Genomic DNA, 18,192 nt, shown 5'->3' on the forward strand with positions numbered 1-18,192 from the left:
GTCTTAAAGGATGACTTCACCCATTTTAAACGTACCGGTATCTTCACATAATTGGTCCTCACTAATGCTCATGATAAAATGGTACCATTATTGTCTACTCAGTTTGTGTCTCAGAGGAGGGCTGTGGACAGTTCAGTAATCCAAGCTATTCCTGGAAAATTAGCATGCTATAATGGAAGCCATTGTTCTCGCATTAATACAAAAATGAATAACAAATGTGAAAACGTCCAAATGTGTCAAATGTAAAAACGTCAGCTAACGATGACGTCACTGGTAGGAGGGTTTTTGAACCTGGACTTGCTTGATTGCCAGTAGCCAATAGGAGACAGTGCAGAGTGGTATGATGGTATCAGAGAGAGGAACCAGAGGAAGGGCTCAGCATTCCCTGTCAATCTGAGCCAGCAACAGTACAAAGCCCTTCTCGCACAGTCATCAAGGAAGCAAGGACGCATTAACTAAATTATAATATATATCTCAGCTGATCAGAACAAATTGCATTTCTTGCGTGTGTGCACTTCATTAGCATTGCCTAAGCTCATTCACTGATGCCAAAAAGCTACAAAGCCAAATGCACACAGAATCTCTCTACAGCACCACTGAATTGGCACCGATAGCCAAGAACTCACAAGATCACCAAGAGGACAATGACTGAGGCTGGGCGATTTAACCGATCGAAACCAATATTTAGAAACAATACCCAACTTAATATTGTTCATGTAGGTTTATCAAATAATCAAGAAGCAGTTTTTGTTCTTATTTATCAATTAATAGACAGACAATTCTAACATTTTTTTTAAATAATCAACTAAATTCATTAGTTTGATTACCCACTTAACCCTGTATTATACGTTGTTGTGTACAAAAATTGCAAAAATAAATAAATAATCATGGAAGTGAAGTCATATCACCCAGCGCTAACAACAGCCATAAATTAGCATCAAGCCGAAATGGGCCCCGGTTGTTTTCCACTTTGCATTAACATTAGCAACTCCAGGTGGGATAGAAATCAATGTTGACTAATCATTCACCCCGTCTCTTTGACTGATCATTCCTCATGATTACATGATGCTGCAGAGAACAAAGTAAAAGCTGCTATTGTACTGGAGCCGTCAAGAGAGGGCCGGCAAGCCAGCATGACGGTAGTGCAAAGCCACAGAGCCATAGAAACACACATTTCAAACCCTCTATCTCAGTGCCCGACCCCCGATATGCTGAGAGAGAGGAAGGAAAGAGAGACAACGATGGAAAAAGATATAGACAGAGAGAGACAGGAAAAACAGACAAGGCAACACTATAAGATGGAGTTATGTACAAAACAATCCCTGTGTTATTTTAACTATTTAAAGGCCCATACTGTATACTACCATGAATAGCAAAAAAACTATTTTCGCTACTTGGTAAATTGTGACATTTTTGAAAATGTTTGAAATAGTTGCAGCCCTAACCAAATTGAAACGCTCAGAGTTACATACAGGATATTACTGCGAGCCAATTGTTGAAGTATAATGGGAGATGAAAAGCAAATGTATTATTCATCACACAAAATAAATGCCACTTTTTCCGCTGGAAATACGTCCCAGGAAGTACAAGTCAGTCTTTAGGGCATTGCTCAGTGAATTAGCTGATGAGCACAGTCGACTGCAACACAGCCTGGTGACTTTTCTCTTGCCAATGAATGAATCACAAGGTTCAGGCAGGCTAATGGGGGCGAAAAAATACCACATTCTTGCGATAGTGTTGCACACACGTGACGTGCATGAAAACAGAGAGAATAAAACAAAGTAGTGTGCCTGTGAGATGTGCTGTGTGGACAGGAGGAGGTGGGGGGGGGGGTTGGTTGGTTTGTGTGTGCGTTACTGTGGAGAAAGTGGTCCCTGGGCAGAGCCAATAAAGCAAGTGGCCCTCAGCTCCAGTGTAGAGGACCCTGAGTATTGACACGTATCCCCAGGGGAACTGAGTTAGAGCTCGCCGCTGTCGGGCAGAAAACTTTATGTCCAAATTCCAAAACCAGCTACTTTTCAGGAAATGGGAAAAAGAACCTGGATTCCAAATAGAAACCCACAGACACTCTTCAAAAATAGCGATAGTGTATTGGGCTTGTAGATTAGCTGCTGTTTTTTTTTTACTGCTTTTGCGTGACACTCACTGTCAAATTTGTGAAAATAAATTATATGAAATGTCCTATATGCAAGGTTTCCGCCCAACAGTGACAATCTGGGCCACCAGCAGACTGCACTCGGCAGTCGAGAACGACCCTGAGTACTGCCGGTTATTACCAGGGGACTAACTTAGATCTGGGACAGTAGATGAAAGGAAAGGGAAGGGGAGTATTGTATCGTCCTCAGGGAGGGGACATTACTTTTCTGCATGCACCCAGCAGATTTAATGGATAATTTTGGAGAGCTTTTCTCTTAGGAGTGTATTGCTAAGAGACACTTGAAGACGACCCATGCCATGGGTCGAATCGTCAACCTTCTGATCACCAGATGTCCTCTCTACCCTCCCAGCTACAGTCGCCACATGAGTTCATTAAACTGGAAAACTGGCTAGCAGGACCAGAGTAGAGAAGCACTGCATTAAAACAAACTTTAACATAGCCTTGGACCACCGAGACTGTCAGAGATTTATTTTATCGATTCTGACATTTATGTATCTGTCTTGGCCACTTCCCCAAATAGTGTTTGGAATTTTGTGCTCCGTGGCCGTGCTTCTCCATAAAAATAAATCTCTGCCAGTCTTGGTACAAGGCTAAATAATAATAATAATAATAATAATAAATAAATCTCTGCCAGTCTTGGTACAGTACAAGGCTAAACGCAGAGACACTCAGACGAAACTCCCTTACTGTCAATGATGTCACCCAGTCCCTGGGCATAGAGGAGCTCCTTCAGACGAGACACCTCGTCCTTGAGGTTGCGCACCAGGCGGTGGTTGGGGTCCTCGTTGATGACGGCGTTGCAGCGGATCTGCTTGGCGCGGTCGGCGTACCTGCAAACAACACGGAAGCAGGGCTGGAACTATCCATTATTTCCTTGGTGATAAATTCGGTCGATTGCTTTTCCGATTAATCGAATATTCGAGAAGCGAGTTTTTAATTAATTTATTAAGACCTATATTTACTGTATGTATCAACAAATCGAGGAACCACTTAAGTGTTATTTCATACACCCCAAGTGTAAAGTAAGCGGTCCGTTGTTGTAAATACTGCTAATTAAAGATCTAAATGGCAGGCTGCTGTCCTCTCTCTCCCCCACTCTTAAATTATTTGGCAAAATAGGGATTGATTATGAATTAATTATTTTATGAAATAAATTATTTCCAGCATCTGTTGCACTTCTACACAGGAGAATGTCCACTCCAATGTGAGTGCTGAGAGAGCCAAGCGCTTGCAAAAAACTAAACTTCATAGCCTCCTCTATACAGCATAGCGTCCAATCTGTCCCTTGTCACTGCAGCAGACCTTTGAAGGGCATTCAAAGAGTGAAGCGTATTCCTCTCAGCGTCTTCAATGCCCTTCAACGTCCACCCCCCCCCTCGTGGGAGGACGCGTGTGACTGTACCTGTACTCTGTGTTGTACGTACCTGAGTGTGCTTAGAGTCTCATCATAGTTGATGTCCGCGGGACTGAGGGCAGCCACCATGGCCGTGCGCGAATTACCCCCTGTAGGGGTAGAGAGGAGAGGAGAGGTTATTTGGAACATGCTGACACATACTTTGTTGTACTGACAAATACAGTACACAAATACTACTCATACCCAAATTTTCTCTCAGCAGCCAGGTCAGCACAGAGTCTCTGTATGGGATGTGGCTCTCCACCTTTTTCTTCTTCTTATTCTGTTAACGAACACATCACATGCACAGATAAGGACAACAGTCAGTTTATCAACAAAGGTAAAAAGATGACATTCTTGATGTCTCTGATGCTTGTAGAAAATTACCTTGTTTGGTCCAGTGTCCTAAAGGAAAGTAATTCATAGTAAAAATATTATTTGTTTGTTCATTACATTTTACAATTGACTTAATGTGAAACAGAAAAACACAGAAAGATATATAGTGTCGTACCACTTCTGCCAGTGCAGAGATGACTTTACCCAGCGTGGTCAGAGATTTGTTGATATTTGCTCCTTCCTGTATCAGGATGAGAGGCAGAAGTAATTTCTTCTGAAACTAAACATATTGTCATTGTCGTGCAGAAACCTTGTATCTCCATATTTCAACTTATTTTTTTATTTTTGTAAATGTATGCCCTTCTTTGTCATACAACAGTGTCACACAAAAGTTGAAAAAATAGCTGGTCTATAAATTCACATTGTAAGCTTTAGATGGGCTGTATTCTTATTTTGTTACATCTGTCTGTGGGTTTTATAAATAAAGACCAACACTGCATCCATTGGAACACTGGGCCCTTACCCCTTATCCCTAAACTTATTTGCCATTTTTTATTATTTTAAAATAGTTCAACAAGCCAATCTACATCAACACTATTTTAAAATGTTTTAAATAGCTGCCATCTTTTTTTCCCTTTCCTGAAAAATAACCGTCTCAGACATACAAGGTTTCCACCAGACACTGTAGTATTCATGGTGCATCACTGTTTGTCCACTATCCAAACTAAGCTTTTAGCGTTACAAGTTGCTGACAATCACCTTGAGTCTGGTCCCTTTGGCTCCTGTGGAATCAGCCCTCTCACTCCCAGCCAAATCCACCAGGCTGATTTTGCTGACCTGCAAAAGAAAAACTTCAGTATGAATAGGGTTGTCAAGAAACAAAATAAGATATTTACTCGTGACCCATAAAAATGGGTCCCCGAACCATTGTTTGGCAACAACTGCACTACTGTAATAATAATAATATAAAAATGTTAGGCATGAAACGAAAGAAAATACTGGTGTAAGAAAAATAATAAAAAATAATATTATTCTGTCATTTTCCTGGAAATCGTGATTCGGATCATATCGTGAGTTGAATGAATCGTTACATGCCTACTCAAATTTATATAGTGCTTTTCTATTCAATTTTAATAGGAAAAAACTAAGAAAAGGCTAAGGCTAAGAAAAAACCTGTACCTTCTCGGAAGTGTTTTCAGAGTCAGTGTCGTGGCGTTTCTGGGTGAAGATGATGTTGAAGACGGCGTGTGAGCGACTGCTGGTCTCGTTCATGTTGGTGGCGGCCACAGTCCTGTAGAGAAGTATACACTTTCAACAACGCTTGATGGAACTACAGTGAAATTACTGTACAGTGTACACCCCACTCAGGAATACTTTGAAAATCAAAGAATTTCGCAATCCCATTTTATATTTAATCACTTAACCACTTTCTACATGGCTTCTCTATTTTTGACATGTTATAGTATAGGTTCACTCTTTCAGAAATGTTCCGGTTGAAAGTGATTAGTTGTGATGACAGAGGCTCAGCCTACCTCAAACTAAACCTTTCTAAATAGGTCATTTTGACTCGGTCACCCTAGTGTTAACTCACTGTCGCTATACCATAGTCGTCATTGATTACTGCAGTCAATACAGTAATCAATGGCGACTATGGTATATAGTCTATAGTCTGTGTGTATTTACAATACAGTGTATTGTCAATGCCTTCAATACAGCTGTCAAGGTTTGAGACAGACTGGGATGTGGTGGTTTGAGAATTAGGCTTGATTGATTACTAGTGCAGCGCGTAGCAAGGAGCACTACAATGAGGTCTTTTTAGTTGCATTTCTAATACTAACTCTACGAAGCACAGTTATCATTATTGGTACTGACATCCAACCAAACATGAATGGGCAGAAACAATAATCACATGGTGATTATGAGAATTTATTACACAGCTTGGTGCTTGGTTCTGATTGGTCAATCGCTGAATAAAGCGGTGTGTTATATCTGGATAACAGACTGCTCCGCTGTATAACAGATGCTGCGCAGCCTGTGCTGCTCGATTTACTGCTGTATCCAACATGACAGCCATGTAAACACACACACAATGTCTTTTACAGCTAAACATTGCTCTCAAAAATGTTTTTGAAAACATTTGAAGCGAGAAATAGACCCGAAAAGCACCCAAAAATTGGTTCTATTTGATCGACTCTCTTCATTGTTTCCTTGTCCGACTGTGCTTTCATTACCTTAAGCAAGGAAATACCTAGTTTTGTTGTGTTTTGGGTCCATTTATTAATGTATGTATTAAGTAGCCGTATAAGCGGGATAATGCATGGCTAGGTGGTCATTGTTGATATATCAACAATGACCAACTAGTCATGCATTATTCCTTACATATGGCATATAGCGTTTGCATGTCAGGCTTTCATTGGCTTTTGTTCATCTCCTCAGATTTACTTTTAGCAGTGCTCTACATTTTAAGCACTGAACTCCATTTGTTCTTCAATCACGGCCACGCAAGCAGCATGGCACAGTCGCTAGTGTACACGGTACACGGTAGTGTACACCGCCTGCACTTCACCACAGCCTTTGACACAACTCGCTCCGTGAAAAGCAAGCAAAGAAGCAACACCTAGCCTTGTTCCCAGAGTCCATCAGGTCCGAGATGTCATTGTACGAGGTGACGGCCAGCTTGGACAGGTCCTCCACGTAAGGTCCCATCAGAGGATGCTCTCGCACACGTAGGTTGCCCTTGTTCTTGGGGTTCAGTAAGTCACGCACACGCTCACAGTAGATTTCCATGTAGCTCACCTGGATGGATTTGTCAACGGAAATCATAACGTTAGAGTCGACAAAAAAGTGTTCTGGTATACATTTCTTGAGGGGAAGGTGGTGATGGAAGCGTACCTCGACGGAGTAGGCCATGTTGTTGTCATTGTTGCTGTGGATCTTTGTGAAAAGATCTTCACACATCTGGTAGGACCGAGACAAACGTTATAATCTTTTCAGCACACTTTTTAATTCAGTCATTCTTTGGTTATGCAAGATTTTTAAACTTGATCTATAATAATTAGCTGCACTTGTGTCGCATACCAAAAATACTCGATCTACAAGCTTGTGACGTGACGTGCATGTGACGCACTGCAAGCTTGTAGAGCGGCTAACAAAGGGAATCTAGAAAAAAGAAATGACCTAACGTTTGGACCTACACACGGTCTTCAACACAGTCATGAGTTAGTCATTTCCATTTTGGGGCGGGAACCCCTTTTGGTGTTAGCATTATGTTATGCTTTAGCTATTGAAAAATAGCAGATCTACAAGCTCATAGCGCGCCACCGAGTGGCGCGCCACGAGCTTGTAGGTCTGCTATTTTTGAAAAATCGAAGAACCACTGACATAGAAACATAGCTTTTTCAGAAAACTGTCAGGATGTAGAAGACATTTTTTGATTTAAATGGGTTAAATAAAAGGCTTGAATTGTCCGTGCTGCTCCAGCGTCTTGTAGATCGGCTATTTTCAGTGCACGATACAAGCGCAACTAAGAAGAACTCAGGCTTAAGAGACATGATAAATAAGGTGTAATCTCTACCAGAGGAATGATTCCCTGCTGGTCCTTGACATCCTGTTTGCCCATCATGGTGTAAGACTTGCCAGCGCCGGTCTGACCATAGGCGAAGATGCAGACGTTGTAGCCCTCGAAGGCATGCAGAAGCATCTCTTCGCCGATGTCTTTGTAGACCTGCACCTGAGAGGCATAGTTGATGTCCTCGGGCTGTGGACAGAGGGTAAGGACAGTAAGGAAAGTATTTTTTGAAAGTCATTTCACAAAACACCAAAAATCCATTTGTTCTGCTGTACCTATGATGTTGTTACAAGGGTGCAACAGTTAATCGAACTAATCGATTTAATCAAAATAATTATAAATAAAATGATCGAAAAGTAAAAAAAGAAAAATACAAAAATAGCGGAAAAAAAGACGATCTACAACTTACAAACTCACAACGCTTGTACATTTTCTAATTTCACAATTTTTGCGCTACACTGTTGTGCATAGAAATATAACTTAATGCTTAGGTGGTTAATCCATGCGTTGATATATATATATATAATATTTTTTATATAGAAAAATGTGCTCCTTGGCCCGGGCCGGCCTAGCGGTCCTGGCACCTAGGATGGTAATCCAGCCCGACAGCGTATCGCGGGTTCCCGATCCCGACACCTTTGCTGCGTGTCTTTCCCCCCCATCTCTCTCCCCGTTTCCTGTCAACTTACTGTAAAGATATATATTAAAATAGAAAAATGTGCTCCTTGATCATTTGATTAACCAAAGACCTAATTACTAAGAACATAATCCATACTTATGGACGATATATCGTTATATCGATATTAATCCCGACGATTATCGTCATGAATCCAGACAATTGAATAAAAAAAATACAAAAAAGTATATATACAGTATGTATATATTATTAGAGGGGCTTGTGAATTCTGATGTGTGTGATATGAAATGTGAGCTTTAATCATATTCCATCATATTCAAGTGTTTTTGGAGAAAAATGAGACAGACTCCGTGCAGTCACTTTCAGTAGTAGAAGCCTGCAGAGGGGAGCTGTGTGTGTCTGTGCCCAGGTGATGGTCGTTGATGCTCATTAATACATCAAGGAAGGCAAATATGTTTCTGCACTGTCAAATAGGTCTACATCTATCCTAAGATGCCATCAAAGAAAGCTTTTTTTTTTACATGTTAACTCGTGCTAGGTTCTAAAGAAGAAAGCATGTTTACAGTTGTTGCACAGAACTTGAAAAGTAATGCTACTTTTGCAATGTAGTTAAATAAAAAAATTAGATTTTCTTTTCTTCGGTTTGTCTGGAAAATAGTTTTGTGTTTAAAATATCGTGAAAAATCGTATCGTGAACCTCATATCGTGATACGTATCGTAAGTTGAGTGTATCGTTACATGCATACTTACTGTACGTTGTAAAATAATTTCATCTGTGTTTTGTACTGTGTGTACTGTATACATGTAGCAGATTAGCCCTGCCAGCATTGAAGCCGGGAGGAGGGGTCCCCTTAGGGAAAGTAGTAGGAGATGTTTGGTTTGCCATGTGGGAGACCTGGGTTTGAATCCAGGTGGTTACATGTGTGTGTGTGTGTGTGTGTGTGTGTGTGTGTGTGTGTGCGTGCGCGTGCGCGTGCGTGCGTGCGTGCGTGCATGTCCGCTGTGGGGGTGCAGCAGTGCTTACCGAGGTGTGCGACCAGTATGAGTAATCAAAGCTGAAGCTCTTGTTCTCTTTGGGCTGCTTGGGGTTCATGATGGCTGAAAGACAGGACAGAGAACACAGGTCAGAGCGAGGCTGAGGGCTGCCCATGTGAAACTGGATCTGAGAGAGTCGCTCCAACATCACGATGTGCTAATGGACCCAGAAAGGCCAGAGTCACCTCTCCTCTCTGTACTATTAGAGATGCTTAGCACCGAGACCTCTCTGTACAAGAGCACAATGACCAGTCAATACAGCAGGACAGATCGGCATGATTAGAAGCCCATTAGAGACATCAGGAAGATGACGCAGGAAGAATCCTGGGAGAAATAATCATTGTATGATAATCTGGGCAGGTTCTTATTATCCTTTAGTTTATGTATTGTTCATTAGGATCCTCATTAGCTTTTTCATGACAAAAGCTAGTCTTCCTGGGGTCCGACACAGACAAACATTTTAACAAAAACATTAATTACATCAATTTTACAATCACACAAAATAAAAAAATAAACGTAGTACAATTAAAACTAAACACATTAAATTAAACGTGGTGCCTCTGGGGATTCGAACAGGCTATTATTAGTACACAGATTTTCTCATTGTGTTAAATGTGCTTCTCATCATCTTCATCATCTCTGAACCTCTCTAAATGTGTATTTTCGGCGCATGTACACTGAACAATCAATCGATTGTGTTCTGGCTTGGATCAATGGAACCAACGTAGTATATTTCAAGTTCCTATTTATCTGTATCACAATTAAAACTATGAAAAAATACCACAACATTTCTTTTTTACATTAATTGTTTCTATTAATGTTATATTTTATCAATAAAGTCTTTGAGTTTTGTCAATTATTTGGGGGCCGGAACACCTCACGTAACTCCTCACGGAACACCAGTGGGCCATGGCCCGCAGGTTGGGAATTGTTGACGTGGGACATTCAGCAAGCAAACAAGACTTCCCTGCTACAAATGTGAGAGAGAAAGATGTGACTGACAGCCTATATTAATGTGAGAGATAAAGAGGTGTATAGACCTATATTACTTAGTGTTCTTAGGGAATTGTCTCTGACACAACTCAGATTTGATATGGTTCAGTGATGCTTATTATTCTTTTTTTTTAATAAAGTATATTTATTGGTTTTTTAAAGACAAACAGACATTACACAACAACAACATAATAACAAACAAAAGAAAATAAAAGAAACGGCTCAGGCACAACACTATTATAAATAAAAATATTGAATATACAAAGACATGACAAGGACAATGAACCATAATGACAAGTGACTTTCAAATTTTCATAGACTCCCAATCAGGGAATACATCCATACAGTACATTAATACATATATTAAAAAGGCAGACAACAGTTATCATAGGCACCAAATCATTACAACAAGAGCAGACCCATGCATGCTCCACTCAAAGGCGGCAACCGCCACCCCCCCAGGCGGCAGGGCCACCGCCCCAACAAAATAATATTTTTCCTAGCAGCAAACGTTAATAAGTTGAACAACCTCTTATGTTTGACATCAATGACATGAACATCCGGGAGACCAAGTAAAAGACACAACGGATCTAAATCGATCGAGACACCAAAAATAATAGAGAGTTCTGACACAATGTCATACCAATAGTTCTGAAGCTTCACACAGGACCAAAGACAGTGAACGTAATTACCAATCTCTGTCTTGCACTTAAAGCAAAATGGGGCGCAAAATGGGACGCACTGACATCCATTTTGTTCTTGAGAGCAGGAGTTATATGTATACGATGTAATATTCTGAACTGGATGGATTTAGTTAGGTTACAAACTGAAATCTGTTTCGCATAGGCCCACATATCTGCCCAGCCCTCATCATGAATAGAGATGTCCAGATCTTTTTCCCAGGACTGCTTAGTAATCTGAGAGGATATAGATGAGTAGGAATTCAATACGTCACAGAAAATTGAAATTTGTTTCTTAGATAATTGCAAAGAGAGGGCTCGTTCTACCTGTGAAGCGGAACTATTGGCTAAAAGTGAAGTGTCCTCAGTAATAAAATGTCTAATTTGTAAATACCTGAAGAAGTCAGATTTTGGCAACCCATGACGCTGCTGCAATTGTGTGAAAGTGAAAGACCTCAAGGTATGGCCATCAAAAAGGTCTCCAAGTTTGGTAATGCCCTTCTCATGCCAGGTCCTAAAGCCTGCATCTGAGTGTCCCGGCCTAAAGTCAGAGTTGCCTACCACTGGAGTAAGGGGAGATGTCAATTTAGCACGGCCTTCAATATTACGCACAGACCTCCAGGCTTTGACTGAACATAGAGTGATGGGGTTAGAACAAAATTTCCTAATAGACTTAAGGTCCTTTATGAATAATAGATTCCAAAGAGGGCATTTGGACTGTGAAGATTCAATATCAAGCCAAATCGAAGAAGGATCCGATTTAAGCCAATTCGTAAGGAATACTGGACTACTCGCCCCGGTGCTTGCCCGTTTTTCCTCCCGGAATTTTCCCCAGTGAGGGGGATAACTTTGTAATATGCTATTGGCTGTTTGTATTCTTTTTGGAAAAATATAAAAAGATACTCCTGTGGAAAGGCTATATTATTTGACTTATATTGAACCTATAAACAATGTAGTATTATTTAGTATATGTAAGGTTTTGCCCCCTCAAATGGTACCTCGTCAGATAATCCCCACATATCCTACAACAACTTCTGTGAACAGACTTCACTGTAGTAGCTTTTCATAAATTATATTTGTACTTAGGCTGTTCTGCTGTCATGAAAGTTTATAGTTAGAGAAATTCAAAGTCCAGCCGTCTGCTGTCCAGCCTCTCCCACCCCTCACTGGGGGAAATTCTGGGAGGAAAACAGAAACGTGAGTAGTCTTGTTACCATTCGTAAGCACCCTGAGGTGCGCGGCCAGTTGGTAATGCCTTATATTGGGCAGGTCTAAACCACCATCTGCGCTATCCATTCGAAGTTTGGCCAATTTCAGCCGAGGCTTCCTAGTGATGCTTCTTTTTAACACTCAAGACTTTTTTTATTTACTGAATATTAGAGAGCTTGGGTTAAGCGAAGGAGATTTCTTTTGGCTCTTGTGTTACTAATTGTTTCAATTATTTCTTTGTATAAATTGTACCAATCATGCATCTTTCATTTACTAAGATGTGCAAGTAATGTCATATCGTATAATGTATGCTTTTGTTGTCTTTAATCCTGTAAGGGACAGGTCTTAAGACAAGACATGAAAATAAAAAGTATTAATTCATACTGTAGATTGCAAGCATCCTTTTCAGGGGCCCGATTGACTTTAATAGGCTGTCATAGGCTACCATCGTCACAAGGATCCCCACTCTATGTATCTGTGACCTTAAGTGAGATATTGATTTGTTAGTAAAGTGTCTGCAGATGGGAGTGGGAGCCAGATTTTTCTTTATCTGATAAGAGTTTACAAGCCAATTACAGTCTGGTTTCTGTTTTATCTCAACAACAGAAATCCTTTTTTTAAATGATAATGCAGCACTGCTGCATTATTACACTCGAAACGACGAACATTACATTCTCTTTGAGACTGCCGATTGTCTGAATTCCACCTTAAAGGTTGTAAAGAAATGACTCAACCCCTTCGCAATTTATCATTCCGTCTCTGACAATGACGGTTTCCTCTACACTCAATCTGCTCTGACTAACAATATGAGTCACCTCACCTCCCAACGTTGAGCACTTGGCACCAAGGAAGCATACACTGCATTTACAAGAATAGAGCTGAAAATTACATATGTTTTATAAAGCAGAGCAGGCTCTGACTATCCCCTGAACTTTACATGTATAAGCTAACTGGATGTAAAATAGAAGATGTATGAAAAACATATGAAAGACATATATCAATGTATATCAATGCCGACGCTAATAAATATGTGTGATCTGAAATAATGGCCCAGTGGACCTGCAGGGAAAGCCAGTGAACATCAAGTCTATTTGTTTGCATGAGCATAAAGACCCATATCCTTAGAAAATCAATACAGCCCAACCAATGATACAGCTTGCACAGAAAAACACACAAACAACTGCAAGCATATCCTAAAGCGATAGCATCGTAATAAACCTCATGTCATTTTAACGATTCATTTTACGACCATGCATTGCACAGTTGCACACACGGTAAAACCGGGCAGTTAGTGCTGCAATCACGGATGCATCAATTCAGTTGGCTCTCGTTTCTCTGAGGACCCATATATCCTGTGTCACGCATCCAAAACTAGCATGTAGATCTGCTATCTGAATTTTTCAATATATAAACATTATCCAATATCAAACAAAACACACTATTGATTAATAGTAAAAAAAAAAGTATCGATAGAATAATCGCTAAGAAAATAATGGATAGTTGCAGACCTAGCTCACAGTGTGATCTAACTCAGTACAAAGTGTGCCGATATGAATAAATAACCCAGAGGTGGATTTTATGATTACTTCAGCGTTAAGCAGCCCTTGTGTAGCCTGATTGTGCCAAGGATGAAAAACTCTCTTTCCCTTATCCCAGAGCCCCAGCAGACACCATTTTGTCTAATGCAGAGATGGGGTTGATAGCACAAGAAAAAGCCCCGGGCTAAGTACATGCTTGAGCGAGAGCACACACAGTTATTGCCCCCATCTCTCTAGTTTCAGATTGTGGAATATATAGGCCATAGGGTTGCTGAGTATGGTTTAGGCTTAGGGTTTCAGGCCCATTCCTCATCATGACAAATGGATGAGGCCATGCACGTGATGTATCCTGGTACTATCCCTGGAACACAGCCAAATGTGCATGTAGAAATACAACATAACATACAGTACATATATGATGTAGAAAATAGGGCTAGAATATGACTTAGCCCTCCTATAGAAGCAGGGCTGGGATGATTGCTACAGATTTCAGATGTCTTCTTATAATTGTAATTAGTACTATAATTCAATATAGATACATTACTTGGCTATAAAAGTTAATGTTTTAATTAATAACCGTGTGTATTTACCCCATAAATAATTTTATAATACTTAATTTTGTTTAGTAATTTCATTAGCACATTTTTCTTTGTAATTGGCACTTTAAAAAAAAAGCGCACTTTCTTTGTTTGTTGTAATTATTATACAATACTTAATATAATACCAGTAAGCCGCCTGAGGGCGAGAAGCTTCATTGCCTTCATTTTCGGGCCTGTTGAGAACTCTAGTTTTCGCCGGCTGCCGGGCACGGCCACACAAATAACTTTTGGGGCAGGCCCGTCTAGAGTTTAAATGGACAGGAATCAGTGAAAAGGGAGACATCGAGGAGGAAGGATGGATGAAGGATCAACATATGGAATATGTCAGAACAGGTTCTGACATATATCCATATACTAATATTGATGACATCATATTATGGGCTTAATTGTGACAGCAGGTCGCATTTACTATGATATGATCCCTGATTTACTAGCATCCCTGATGATGTCATAGTGATGTCACGAGACCTGGGCACAATATATGGGGGCTTTCCTCATGTATGGGGATTTTGAGTGATCATCCCTGATGATGTCATAGTGATGTCACGAGACCTGGGCACAAATATGGGGGCTTTCCCCATGTATGGGGATTTTGAGTGACAAAAACGCCCATGTATAAGGATTTTGAGTGACAAAAAACTGAAGTCAACTGACCTTTGGTCGCAATGATATATAATAATGAGTGTATACAGTATAGACCGATCATCACATGGTTTGGTTCAAATTGGTTGTCCATACAACTTCTGAGTATCTTGAGTTTGCCTCTATTATACCTATAGAAGCTATATGCAGAACTAGAGCTTTATTGCACAGTGGAGGACCAGTGAACACCAGGTAAACCCAGTCCAACAGAAAAATTGGATTGCCCAAATGACACAGAAAGTAACAATGGCCCGGTTTCCCAAACTCATATGGTGTAAGACTTGTACTGCTGCACATGCTCAGATGCTCCTCTAGGCCGAACACAGAAGCCTGTGAACATATACATTCCGTGCATAGATGTGCCACGCAATGGTAGGCCTCAGGCCTCAGGTCTACCATTCTGAAATTTAATTTAAAGGTATATTCAGTGATTTCACTTAATTCAAATATCACTTATTTTTTTGTTTTGTTGTGATAATCCTCCCTACTATAGAGTGTGCTGGCCATATAAGGAGTTCCCCCCTGTCCCCAGTTAACCCCTGGGGGTCAAAAAACCTTAGGTTTCGTTTTTGACTCTCTATCCTGATTGGACGAAAGGCTGGGTCGCACAGCCAAAAACGAAACCTAAGGTTTTTTGAGTGAAATCACTGAATATACCTTTAATAATATTTGGATTGCTGGCTCTCTTTACTCTAAAAACCCCCAATAACAAATATTATTAAATGAAATTTCAGAATGGTAGATGAGGCCTGAGGCCTACCATACCAGGCCTCAGGCCTGAGGCCTACCATTGCGTGGCACATCTATGCACGGAATGTCTATGTTCACAGGTTTCTGTGTGCGGCCTAGAGGAGCATATGAGCATGTGCAGCACTACGAGTCTTACACCATATGCGTTTGGGAAACCAGGCCAATATAAATATATATAATATTATGTCTGCATAATTTGCCATGCAGAGCCAGTGTTTCTCTCTACAGTATGACTAACATATCCTCTACTGCTCCTCATGTCCTCTCACACTATGATTCATATACCGTAACCGGACCTCCAGAAGGAGGAGTGTCCTGTTTCGGAACAAGGCAATTACCAGAGAGCAGCGCCGATTGGTGGGGCAGATGAGGGCACCACGATGAGTGACCAGGCAGGGCTTGTGTGCTTTAATCACATTCGGTAAGCAGGGATGGCGCTCTATCTGACTCACAGAGAACGTCTCCTCCTCCAGCCTCCAACGCGCTCCTGGTTTCTGTCAGCCTGCCGCGTTTTATGACAGCGAACCTCCTTAATAGCTAGGTGTTGAGTTTATGGATGACACCGGCTCTGGATGGCTCGTAATTAGACAGGTTGTCTTAACAGCTTGTCTGCATGGTGACAGCAGGAGGTGTTGTCTGCCCTGTGTGTGTGTGTGTGTGTGTGTGTGTGTGTGTGTGTGTGTGTGTGTGTGTGTGTGTGTGTGTGTGTGTGTGTGTGTGTGTGTGTGTGTGTGTGTGTGTATGTGCATGTGTGTGTGTGCGTGCGTGCGTGCGTGCGTGCGTGCGTGCGTGCGTGCGTGCGTGCGTGCGTGCGTGCGTGCGTGCGTGCATGTGTCTCTATCTCATCACTGTTGTCTACAGTGCATGGTAAACGCACACGCCACCAGCACATCATTTACTGCAACTACAGTCATGATTTTCTCCTGCGGTTTGATTGCCGGGTTAATCCCTCATTTAGATTCTATGTTACGACAGCGTTTGTTTTCCACACAGCTGGTGGTTGTTTTAACTACTGTAGGTGATGCTGATGGCTCTGTTACGGGTGACCTGCCCCAGTCAATAGCAGAGGAAATGGCTGTATCAGCAGTTCTGGCAGACGGCATGTAAACCCATTGACAAGAGTCTGTAGCCTGTAGCTGCTTATCACACACTGCCTAGCACTGGGAAGGGGTTCAGATGAGGACTGCACGCAGCACTGCACTTATGCCTATATAGACTTCATTGACCAGGGTCCCTTGCCAAATGTTCACCTATGACATGCCCAGGCCAAAATAGAGCGTAGCATGTGAATAATTAATGTGAGTTTTCAGTGGGTCCAGAAAACCACGCCCACTGCTATGCTCTATTCAGTATTTAAGTCTGACGTCATTTTGTAGTGCTACGTTACGTCCCGGTCCAAGTGGCACCAGCTCCCGTCCGCATCTCATTGTAAATAGAATATCTAAACGCGTGAATCTTTTTACAATGACATTGTTTTTCAGAAAGGAAGCCATTGAGGGTTAAAATAGGTCTTAATGCTTCCAACTCGAGTAGAATTATTAATGTTTGTCAAGTGTCCATGACAAAGAAAATATATGATGTGGAGACAATAAAGACTATTATTATCATTATTATTGAAGGTGGTAACAGTCCATTTGCTCAGTACAATATTTCGGGGGCATATTTAGAATGTGTGCAGGCTTGAGTATGTTGAATCTAGTTTGCAATTAATGAGGATTTAGTTGACTCAATGAAATAAAATGCAGATAGTATTCCGTGTGGGGCAGACGGCCTCTCACAGCCAGATTTGGGAGAGAAACAGCTTTGTTGTTGCGAGGAAAGCGGTAAAATGAGACTGTTGTTTTCGTCTCAGATTTAGTCAGACGGAGCGTCACAGTATAACTCTATGGGGACACAAAAGCGACACAAAAGTAGGACCCGGAAGTATCTCTGGAGGGGGCGCTCACGTAACGGCTAAAATACTGAATAGCGTTAGGGTTCGTGTAGGTAAAGGCAAAGGTAATGAAACCTCCAGCATTGTTACCTCTCCACTACCCCACCAATGCAAAACAATTTGAGAGTGGGAGAAAGAGTAGGAGGAGAGGCTATGACCACCTGTATACATTACATACACTACCAAACATCCGACGGTCACCCGCTTTAACGCCAGAAACATAAGCGAACATAACGCTTGTGGTAATGCTGTTGTCTTCTATGATCACAATAAAAAACAACTAGACACACCTGTATCAGACAATCCCTTGACCCCTCAGGTGTCAAACATTTATATCTATTTTCAGCAAAGAGATTTGGTGTGGAACAAAAACACCTTGTATAGATCTCTGTGGGGCTCCAGTCAACTAAATATATCGGATTTCAGACTTCAGTGGTTAACAACACTGTTGTGTTTCTAATCCTTGGTTTCGAGCTTGTCTTTTTTTTTTTTTTTTATATATTTTTTTGCGGCTTACGCCTTTTATTGGTTTTTTGAAGGGACAGACAGTAGGCTGACAGGAAACGGGAGAGAGATGGGGGAAGACATGCAGTAAAGGCCGTGTCGGGCTCGGGAGTCGAACCCGCGGCACACTGCGACTGGATTACCAGTCGGGTGCCCAGACGGTTACGCCACCGCCTGGGCTCGAGCTTGTCTTTAATCCTCAAATGTTAAACTTTCC

At 41.3% G+C, this 18,192-nt stretch overlaps 1 protein-coding gene across 1 annotated transcript in view; it reads right to left on the reverse strand.

The window, feature by feature from the left end:
* Window positions 1-18,192, reverse strand: part of kif1aa (kinesin family member 1Aa) — a 64,143-nt gene that overhangs the window by 36,472 nt on the left and 9,479 nt on the right. Inside the window, exons 3-13 of the mRNA XM_083767034.1 lie at window positions 9,117-9,190; window positions 7,462-7,644; window positions 6,780-6,845; window positions 6,505-6,683; window positions 5,067-5,178; window positions 4,647-4,724; window positions 4,063-4,128; window positions 3,939-3,956; window positions 3,756-3,834; window positions 3,583-3,661; window positions 2,846-2,988 (exon numbers count right to left, since the gene is read on the reverse strand). Of these exons, the coding sequence (XP_083623160.1) occupies window positions 2,846-2,988; window positions 3,583-3,661; window positions 3,756-3,834; window positions 3,939-3,956; window positions 4,063-4,128; window positions 4,647-4,724; window positions 5,067-5,178; window positions 6,505-6,683; window positions 6,780-6,845; window positions 7,462-7,644; window positions 9,117-9,190 (1,077 nt within the window). The remainder of the gene's footprint in view (window positions 1-2,845; window positions 2,989-3,582; window positions 3,662-3,755; window positions 3,835-3,938; window positions 3,957-4,062; window positions 4,129-4,646; window positions 4,725-5,066; window positions 5,179-6,504; window positions 6,684-6,779; window positions 6,846-7,461; window positions 7,645-9,116; window positions 9,191-18,192) is intronic.

Source organism: Protomyctophum parallelum (assembly GCF_964188405.1).
Source record: "Protomyctophum parallelum genome assembly, chromosome: 6".
In the NCBI taxonomy this organism is placed as follows: domain Eukaryota; kingdom Metazoa; phylum Chordata; class Actinopteri; order Myctophiformes; family Myctophidae; genus Protomyctophum; species Protomyctophum parallelum.